The following is a 10,794-nucleotide window of genomic DNA, read 5'->3' as shown; positions in this document are numbered from 1 at the left end:
TCATGGTAAGAGATGGAATTGAAACAGCCACATCTAGTGTGTTGCAAATCACACTGGTGGCCATTTTCTGAAGTCATTTCAGCTCAATCAGAGACAGACAGTGGCTGGGTTTTCTTTGGATATTGGACTGAATATGAAACAGAAGGATGTACACCGTGCATTTTGGTGCAAAACACAAAATGCCAATTTCTGTTTCTTTATAAAAAAAAAACACAGGGCAGCTTTACAAATAAGTTACATAATAAAACACCATCCTATATTATATTAAATTAACTGACAGCATAGTATGGTGTTCTCATGCAGAGGCCACATATTTTAGGAGAAAATAAAATCAAATATAATAATAAGCCTATATTACATAAGTAGAACTCATTCTCAGCTTTGGCACACAATGATAAACTGGAGTTTATTTTCAGTTACACAACTCTACTAGAAGCTGCTTTAACCTTGTGCGCTTCACCTAATGCAACCTGTTGGTGCAAAGAAATATGACTGAGTGGCATAAATATACATCACACACACACACACACACACATATATAAATATATATATATACATATATATGTGTATACAATTCATATTTCAACACTGTGGAAGACCATGGAGGATTAGAAATGCTAATGAATTAAATGCTGATGTGTCCAGCAGCATTTCCTATTTGTTAGCAGTGCGGCTGATGATCCTGATTTGGGTCCTGAGGGACTCTACCTGCAGCTAAATGACTACAGCATTATCTCCATGCAAATATGACCTGAGGAAACTAAACAGGCAAAGTAACTCATCTGCTGACTGGATATGAAAGAGCCATCAGCTCCCTCTGAACCACAGAGGAGAAAAAAAAAAACAAGACATCTAGCAGCTCAAAGCAGAGCCTGCTGTAATTTCCGTTTGAGCCTCTGTATGTGAGAATACTGTAAAGTGTTTCACAGGAATTACTCCACATTACTTGGACATTGACACTGGCAATATCAGAGGTAGCCGTAAGGTTATATCTGTTTCCTGTAGTATATCTTTAACTTTTATGGCTTGTTCTTTTTTTTTTTTTTTTTTTAAATCAGATCACTTTAATCAGATCATATTCTATAAACAGCAATACTATTCATGTATTCCTTTTTATTTTTACCAAAACTGAAGAGGAATGTGATTTAGCTGAGAAACATTTGAGCCTATTTGTGGGTGTTCACAAACAAGTGAATGAAATGTGACATGTAGTGACTGCTGTAATTTCAGAGAAAGGAAGAAAATCCAAATATGGCTTAAGAACATTTTTCCCCTGAGGCTAAACTTTCAACAATTACTGGTCTTCAATCAGCAGAGGTGTTAACAGCAAAATGTCCAACACAGAACACGATTTAATACAAGCTAACAAAGCTAATGTTTCTGCAGTTCAGGGAGCTGCTGATCCAAGGCTAATATAATAATAAATAACAGCTTGGACTGAACAGGGCAGCCAGCCCACTTCACCCCACAACAGCAAACTCCTCCAGGGTGTGAACTGCGTTTATGATGGTGGTGGAGTTGCTGCTTTCAAATCATGTACATTGCATGTACATGTGCTGGTTTTGAGACAATAATGAAGAACCTACTTTTCCTGAGAATCCCATAAAACTTTTTAAAAGTCACAATCCTTCAGTAAAAAGAGAAAAAAAAAACTGTACTGTTCAAATATAGATTTATTTCCATAGTCCTTCATACAAACATATTTTTTTTCCAAAAAATAAACTGTTGAAACACATGAATCAAAGTGCACACACAGCTGTGAACAATGTCCACAAAACAATCAAACAGAGGGTAAAGCTACGCATTCGTGGATGTATAGCAACAGAAGGGAATCCTCAAGGTTGACACACAATAAGCTGCAGTCCTCTCTCTTCACTCAGTATTGGTCTCCAACACCTGAGTTGTATAGGATCAAGTGCTTTGCAGCACCATTGGCAGGTAGACACCGAAGGTTTTGCTCCTCTGTGCAAAGATTCATTGGATTAGTAAGATACCTATGGACAATTAAACTCTGATTAGATTGCAGGTGCAGCTCTGATGATGCAACTCTACCAACTATAAGTCTCTTCATCTTGGGCTGAGTGAACAAAATATTATTTCCTTTGGAGGGAGGTAATTTGTTAGTGGGCTGTGTATTTTTAACTCGTTTTCAAGGCAAATTCATTCAGCTGGAAATTTTGTTTTGACTCTTGTGATCTGCTTCACTAATGCACTTAAAGTGTTGTCCCATGGTGTCAGGACTTTTTCTGCGATTTTGGAGAAAACAGATTTTATTTATTTTTGTAAAGATGAATTTTAACTTTTATGAAGACGCACATTGCTTTGCCCACAGGCTCTTGGACACAGATCTTAACTGGCTAACCGGAGGCATAAAAGCTCCAAACCAACACACAAACTCAAAACATATTCCACTCCTCGCATCATCACCAGATGACCAAACAGCCACTATGAGTTGCCAAAATGCTCCTCTTTGATTTCATGTGTTGAGTTCAGATGGTTGGCCATCTCTTGCGTCACAGCGTCTTTGCCGATCTGATCGTTCCTCCGCTTTTCCATGATCACGTCCTCCAGGCTTTGAAACTCCAGGACGTGATTCTTCTTCTCTGAAAAGACCAATTTTAACCTGTACGGCTGCTTCCCAATCCGTATCTCCCCTCCGATTTTGAACTCCCGTTTGCCAAAGCGGCACCAGGCAGCAAAACACTCCGAGTTTCTCCAGTACAGCTCTCTGTCTCTCGACCCCACATGGTCCAGGGCGTTGCGCACAATCACCTCCGGCGGGAGCGCACGGTATCTGTAGAGGTTATTGACTATCCTGCCCTTTTTGCCCTGACTGACATCCGTGAGAAAGTTGTTCTTTATCTCAGCACGATGTAAATGAACAACCTGAAAGTCCCCGACGTAAACAGCCCAGTGCGGATACTGCCCAGTGGCCACAAACTCCAGCAGGTCCCCCGGTCTGCACTTGTTCAGGAGACTTTCCGCAGTGTATGTCGCGGCTCCGGTGTTTCTCTCGTAGACGCACTCCTCTCGGTAGAAGATCCCGCACTCCAGTTCGTCCTGGGGGTCGAATTTCTGCTCTTCAGGGTTTACCTTGTGGTTTTCTGATGGGAAGTGCTCCAGGTTGTCGTCGTGGTCGTCGTCGTCATCGTTGGAGAAAATGTAAGAGACGCCAATCCGCGGTCCGTCATCGTCCGGGTCGAACCCATTTGGATCCGACGTTGGCACCTCCGCGTAATTTAAATGCGTTAGTTTTTCCACCTGGTTCCCCATAAAAGTGACAGGTGGTTGAAGGAAGCGTAAAGCTCAACACAGGAACAGGCTCCACCTGTTCTTGGTGCACTCACTTCACCGGAGAAGAGACGGAAGGAGGCGCAGGGCTGGGCAGCGTCTTAACTAAATCCGAAGCGGCGAACACCGACACCAATAATCCATGTCCAGCTCAGTGTCCAAATGAGCTTCAGCTGCACCTACAAACAAACAAAACAGCTGCTTAAACAACGAGTTGAGAAGGCGATCGAAACCCACCTGCGAGTCCAACTATCACACGTTTACATTCCCAACAGGTGTGTCAGGTCACACCTGTTGGCTCACACTTTCCACCAAACTCCCAATTTTAACTACATCAGTTTGTACTTTTTATACAACCTCAGCACTATACGATACAATCCGCCCTGTGTATCCCGTGTCTACTCTAGAATGACTTCAGTTCATTTAATTTAGGTTGGTCCCCAACACACACACACACACACACACACTTACCTGCTGTTTGGCTTCTTGTCACAGCAGCTTGTCACACTCTCCTGGTGTCACATCGACAAACAGCAGACGAACTGAGAGCGTGTGTGGCAGCTGCGCTCCTTCCTGTATGGTAGACCTCTGCTGTAAAACACCGTCTGTTGCATGAACCACTGTTTGTTGCAGAGAAACTCAGCCAGGATCTAGTGACTGCTGGGAGGTGTTGCCATTTAAAGCGACAGGGTGCCTTTTTTTTTTTTTTGCCTCGTTTACATATTCAGTCTTGAAGTTTGTTTAAACAGATAGAGAAAGAATCTTCATTTGACTTGAGATCATTTAAGACCATTATCAAAATAAAATCTTTTAATTGGTGAGTTCAATCTGTTTAGTTTAACACATTTGATATGTTTCCTATTGTTTAAGTTTATAGAAATAAAACAAAGTGTATCCCTCAGACTGGAAGGATAAAGGGAAAACTATATTATTTAAAATATGGTTATGGTTAGAAACTGGTCAGCATACCAGCCAAATATTCCTTTATTTGGCCATAAAGCTGTGTGTTAAGATGAAATAAGGTTTAAAAGTAAAATCTGATTATGAAAGGAAAGACTTTTATTTAGGTTTATATAAATTTATATTGTTGTATGTACAGGGACTCGTGAAGTTAAGGAATAAAACTTGGGAAATAAACTACCAATCAAGAATAACTGCTGTTCAATATTTTCTTAGGAAATATTTGATTAAATCTAATAGGATGTGTGTGTGTGTGTGTGTGTGTTGGGGGGAGGGGTGGGGGGCGTTACATTTCAATCCAATTCAACCAAGTTATGTCAATTATGAATAGCCATTGAGACCTAATCCAGACTGATTTTTCTGAATTATTGTTCTTCCTGTATTTTCCCAAAAATGAAAATATCAATTTTGCAATGGATTTTGGCTTTTTGCCCCTAAACCTCTTGAACTACAAAAGGCTATACATCACTATCAAACAGTGATGGTAAGTACTTCTGAATGCAGTCTGGCTATTTTATAAAGTTGAAAATGAAGTGTCCCACTAAGCCATGAGGGGGGTAAAGTAAGTCACCAGGTACAATACCAGGACTCTGAAACTGAGGCAGTTAAATGGGGTCATTTTATTATTTGTTATTTGTACTGTTCCTATGGTAACACATCAAAATGTCCCCAGAAGAAAAAGGTCTACTTGAGCAGCTGTAACTGTGAGCGCATGAATTGTCAAACTGTTACAGAACACTTTTTTATCTGCATCCTGTTACTTCCTGGAAAGTTGCAGTAACATTTGCAGCTTTAAATACCGCAACTCTGCTCTAAAGGAAACTGTTTTCTTCACTTCGCAAGTTAAGGTCATGTGGCCAACCACAGAGAGAATAAATAGTTCCCTTGACAACTCTCACCAAATCAGCGCCAGTCTTCTTTTTGTGATGGGAGTGGGAGAAAAGCATGACACCTGGATCACACCAGAGTTGGGAGTGCCAGTCTCATCTAAGCCCTGAGCTCCTCCTTCTCCATCCAACTCTGGCACTGTCCCGACCAGGACTCATGTGCCAGAGAGTGAGACTATGTTCACTTCCAGCCAAAGGTAAAATCCTCCTTGGGCAAGTCAGATATCGAGGTTTACAATGTTTCAGACAGCCATTACACCTACTTCTTTGAGCATATGGACAGATGAATGTGAATTCCAGATCAAACATAACCAGAAGAAAGTAAACATCTATGGGGAATTGACTGAATGTTGTTTTCCTCAGTACTGCGTGCCCATACGATATAGTGATTGAACGTCTGAGGATATTTACAGCTCTGTGTGCCTCCAGTGAAATTCACTTAATGGCTCTGCCTGTGATATGGTGAATGCAAAGCTGATGCCTGTTCACTTTCAGCAAATTGAACTGTTGTGAAATTACCTGTGACATAACATGTTGTGCAGTAAACAAGATTAGATTCGAAGAATGGTAATTCAAAATGAAGCAGAGTGGAAAATAAATGAATCAATATTAGCTACATCGTTTGTTGCCAATTAATATCTTCATTGGAAAAATGCTCTTAGTGCCGTGTGACGCGCTGTTTGCAGGGAAAGCACAATTAGGGGTTTGTAAAATGCCTGATGTAAGGTTATTAAAAGATTAGCTTCACCTAGTTTCATCTCAACGCAGGCTTTGTTTGTTTCTTATTGGAACCCTTTAAGACCCTTCACAGGAAGCAATAGTAGGCAGGAAGGGAGCGAGTTGATCTCGTAAGTGCGTTCCCACAAATGTTTAAAGAATGGTTTGTTTACGCCTCATTCACAAAGCGGCTTTTTTGAGGAAATTCTTTCATTATCGACAGGATTCAGTTACCTGCAATTAGAACAAACTATTATTTCGAAACAGGAGAGTCACATGCCACATAAAAGAAATCTATTGTGGTTCATGTATGTTGGATTGGACGTAAAGTACATACACATGCTCGTCTGAAGAAACAATAAATTTGCCAGTGATGGTCACAGCTCTAGTAATAATCCTAGGGTACCTGAAACAGAAACTTTACTCCAGAGATGAAACTTTAACTTCCTCTGCCCTGGTTCTACATTAATCCCATGTCCTCGTGCAGAGGCTGCTCTCTTGTGGTTCCGTCAATTTACTGCATCATGTGAACAGAAGGACATTTGCAACATCATTGTTATTGTATAGGCAAAGATTGCAGCTTTTAATTACATTCAACAAGACTGGAGTCCACAAATCACTCCAGCTGAAATACAAATTATCACCACTAATATCAAAACTGAGTTCACCTGAGTAACAAATCCCCAAATGACAAATTATACATTTTTTCACAATAACATCAGCGAACATAGGTTAACAGTAACTCTCTCAAAATACAGTAATGTACAAAAAAGATTACCAAGACATGGGTTTTAAGATAAATGACTGTGCTGCTAAAAAGATACTAGGTCCGGTTGTTTTGTCTCTTGTGGCTCTGGATCTTTCTCCTTAACATCTGGTCGGGAATGAGATCTGACTCTTTCACATCTGCGTTTCCACAGCCCACCACAGGACAGCTAGAGGACACAGAGAGAGAGAGAGAGAGAGCGGCACACAATAAAATTATATCATAATTGCAATTATTAATAATATTTCGATTGTTTTTATAGTTTTTATATAAAAGCTCTTATTGTTGTGTATAAAACACATTGTATCAACCCATTACAGGTGCTTTGACAACTGTCATATGAAAGCTTTGAAACCCATGAAGACCACAATGATGGGCACTTCAGGGCTGCAAAGGTGTGGAGATTAGGGAAGCGAGAAAATATCGATATGGCAGTATATCTTTGTTTTTTGTGATATACTATCGATCTTTGTGAGATATGATTGATACGCCAGCATCAAATATCAATATTTTAATAAATAAGAAAAACATAAGGCACTCTAGCATAAAGAGATGTCCCTGCTCCCAGCGTTGCTACTTCGTAGCTCCTCGCAGTGGCACTTCAACACATGAGGGAGGGAAACTGGAGCGCAAGTTAACTGTCCAAAAAAGAAGAAGCAGCTTCCAGCAGAAGAATGGTAGACAGAAGTATGAAAAAGTATGAGATACCCCATCCACGCTTAAGTCCAAAATCTGGTTTTAACAACATTGATGGGACAAATTAAGATATGCAGTACTGCCTGGTAAAAGTGAAGTACACAGGCAGTATCACAAAGATGCTAAGCCACTTGCAATGCCACCACCCTGATATTCTCTTAGAGAAGCTAACAGCTAATGCTATCGAGAGTCATAGGTTTACATAATGTAAGTTCTGTAAAGAACTGAACTGTTCCCAGGTTTATTTTAAGGAGGCTGGTAAGCCCTGAGATGTCTAAATAAAAGAAGTTGCTAAATTCAAAAAGCTTTTAAAAAGTGTAAGTACAGAAATGTGTACAGCTTTACATACACAGACTGGTTTTGCACTAAAGCACTAGAATTTATATTTTTTATTTTGAAATGTGTATTTTTGGAACAAATTTCATTTTGTAGTTGCGCTATTCTGTATTTTTAATTTACAGACTGAAAAACTCGTTCTTTCTGAAATTCTATTGACAACAGGTACAGCATTTCATCTGCTGCTAAAATTGTAAATGTAAGGTGTGTGCAGTGACCACAGTCAGGACTCTTGACAATAAGCAGGGTTCTTTGACAGTAATATACCAAATGGGATTTCATCAGCATTCCTCTAGGATCAACCCCATTTAATTGGACTCTAACATCAAAGCAGGATATAGAGGAAAATATGAATTAAGGCAGACTGTTGGTCGCACGCCAGCCTGCTGAGTTGTTTACTGCAGCAAAATCTGACTCAATTTTCAACAGTCCTCCACAAGAGAGTATCTTACCGGCATTTCTTTTTCTGGCTGTGTCTTGTTTTGATCAGGGTCACTATGGCTTCTTCATCATAGTGGTGGTTACACTTCTTATTCTTCACTGGGTTCACCATTTCCACCTGGAATACAAATGCACAGTGATGTTTTACATCTTGAAACACAGAGACAATGTTTTACTGATGCTAAAACTTACACAGTATGGTACTGTCAGTGCTTAGGGATAAATATACATATATAGAAAAGAGGGAAGGGCTGGTGAACCTGTGTGAGTGGGCAGCAGAAGTTAACTTGGCTCTGTGTAACAGCAATGTCCTCATCAAGCTCCTCCATGTTCTCTGCTGATGCTTGGCTTGCTGAAAACACAACATACATAGAGTTTGTTTCCAAATGTCCGAGCTCAGTAATAAATTATGAACTGAATGAATGACAGGATGGCAGTACAGTATCCAGCAGGCACTGACATGAGGTTGGATGTTGTACATCTATGGAACACAACAACATGTCCCATTAAAATATTAACAAATTCAGAGAGAATCCTGCATATATTATTAAACCATTAAAAATAACTACAGAGATAGTTCAAAAATAATAGCTGCAAGTTGTCGAGCAAACATGATTATTCATCAAATAAGGAAATAAATAAATAATTAAATAATTAAGCACAAGCAAGAAGACACATGCCAAGATTCTCTAGCAAGAATAGCTATTATCAAAGGCTGGTGTAAGTCCTAGATACATTACACTGAGTCTAGCAGGGCAAAATTCTTTTAATTTCTCTATACAGGCCTTACATTGGTTGAGAGAGTTCTTGATGCTGTCCTTGAAGGCTAATACTTTCGGGTGACTGTGCAGATCATCATCAGAGAGTTTGGCTATCCTCTCTGTAAATTGTTCCTTCACTTTGGCAGACAGGCCAAACATGGCCTCTGGCTGCTGAGAGGCAACCTACAGAAATTACAGGATGTTAGGCCATTTCCTTGACCTTTACAATTAAAGACAATTTCAGTGTTTTCTCTGCTGTTTAAAACTAACATCTTGCCATTTTGGAAAATACGAGTGTATACAGCATAGCAGGAGCTGTGACGAGCACTAAATGACCTTCCAAAGAATCAAACATCTTGATGCACTTTTCATTAAACGAAGTCTTTTTTCTAGTACTGCAACTCCAGCCTGACCTGCTCATATAATACAGAGGTAAACATGTTTTCCACGTATGCGATTAGACAAGGCTGCAGCACTTTCACCTCAGATGTGACTTGCTGCACAACATCAACGAAATAGTTGATTTCTCTGTCTAGCTTGGCGCAGTCCAGAATCATGGCCTCCATCTCTTTGACACAAGGATTTGTCCCATCAGCTGTAACATAACACCATACACATAAGAAGTATTTAGAGGCTTTACTTAAGTATAAGTAGCTACATCATGCTATTTAAAATATCCTGCTATCCTCCTTTGTATTCAGAATCACATTTATCTAAAGAAAAAATACTGTCAACAGATGTACTTAATGTATCAGAGGTAGAACTACTCACTGCGCAGAATACTTCTAAATAATTTAATCATTAGATAATGATACTTAAACATATAACATTACTTAGATTAGATTACTTTTTAATAAAGAGAACAACTGATAAGTAGAAAAAGTCAGAGCCAATTTTACCTATATTTTATACTGTATTGTCCAGAGCCCTGTGGTGACATGAAAAAATAAATAAAATAAAATAATAAATGCATAAAATACTGTTGCTATGACTTAATAACATGTGGTAAAGGAGAGAATGCTTGCTCCTTTGCAGGTTTGCTGTTTCTTATGTAGTGAACAAATGTAATTATATTATTTATTTATTACCACATGTTAGTAAGTCATGGACACAACATAATACTGTCTCGCATTGAATCTCTTCATCCCACGCGTTATTAAACACGGGATATACTTGTTTTTCGTTTTCTTGAAAGTCACCGGAGGGGCTCGACAGTCCACATTACTGTTTCCTATTTTATAAACTCATCGTGGATTTTCTTTGTATATGATTTGTTGGAGAACAACTAACGCCAGTGTTGATGCAGCTGACACACGAGTAGTAAAGTGAAAGGTTTTTCCCTTGGATATGTAGCACAACTTAAGTATTAGGTAACTTTACCAAACGATGGAAATGTCTAAGTGCAGGTACCTCCATACTTTACTTAAGGTCAGTTGTTGTAAATGAGAGTGAAATAAAGCTCAGCCTGGCACCGTCTGTAAACACACACACTGAGGCTCGACGTTAACTTACCCTGAGCTTCCATCAGGTCCATAGCCACATCTGTCACAATGTCCATTCCTGTCCCGATGTCTGACTGACATGACTTCAGGTCAGACAATATCGCATGTACGGCACCCAGAGACATTATGGAGGGACAAACACAACCAATATAACATCAAAACTGTTAAACCAGCGGAACTGTCTTCGCTGGTATTGTCCAAATACGACCACATCCGGTGTGACGCACCTTCCGGTCTTTTGCAAGCATTGCGTTCAGCGATCATTGTCAGCAAACTCGTACCTAGCGTACAGCATGAATGTGAAGCAGTTAACTGTGTGTTTTTGTTATGGTTTTATAAAGATAACAGGAAAATGCACATGCAAAAAAATAAGGGAAAATACGAAAGTAACATGGGAAAATTTTATAACTAGCGTTAATGCTAACTGTATCTATCTA

General features: G+C 39.5%; 2 protein-coding genes across 2 annotated transcripts; both read right to left on the bottom strand.

Moving 5' to 3' along the window:
* Positions 1–1,655: 1,655 nt before the first annotated feature.
* lratd2b (LRAT domain containing 2b) lies at positions 1,656–3,929 on the bottom strand. The gene is made up of 2 exons (XM_026292970.1): positions 3,763–3,929; positions 1,656–3,470 (listed from the first exon to the last, which is right to left on the bottom strand). The coding sequence occupies exon 2, from the start codon at positions 3,271–3,273 to the stop codon at positions 2,446–2,448; it is 828 nt and encodes a 275-aa protein (XP_026148755.1). The 5' UTR covers positions 3,274–3,470; positions 3,763–3,929; the 3' UTR covers positions 1,656–2,445.
* Positions 3,930–6,411: 2,482 nt separating this feature from the next.
* On the bottom strand, positions 6,412–10,569 carry nsmce2 (NSE2 SUMO ligase component of SMC5/6 complex). The gene is made up of 6 exons (XM_026293866.1): positions 10,368–10,569; positions 9,338–9,450; positions 8,885–9,038; positions 8,355–8,446; positions 8,106–8,212; positions 6,412–6,790 (listed from the first exon to the last, which is right to left on the bottom strand). Exons 1-6 carry the CDS (start codon positions 10,480–10,482, stop codon positions 6,679–6,681), a joined length of 693 nt encoding a protein of 230 aa, XP_026149651.1. The 5' UTR covers positions 10,483–10,569; the 3' UTR covers positions 6,412–6,678.
* Between the last annotated feature and the right edge of the window lie 225 nt (positions 10,570–10,794).

This window comes from Mastacembelus armatus, chromosome 16, assembly GCF_900324485.2.
Source record: "Mastacembelus armatus chromosome 16, fMasArm1.2, whole genome shotgun sequence".
In the NCBI taxonomy this organism is placed as follows: domain Eukaryota; kingdom Metazoa; phylum Chordata; class Actinopteri; order Synbranchiformes; family Mastacembelidae; genus Mastacembelus; species Mastacembelus armatus.
Note: the sequence above shows the minus strand (reverse complement) of the source record. Positions and strands in the feature narration are given on the sequence as shown.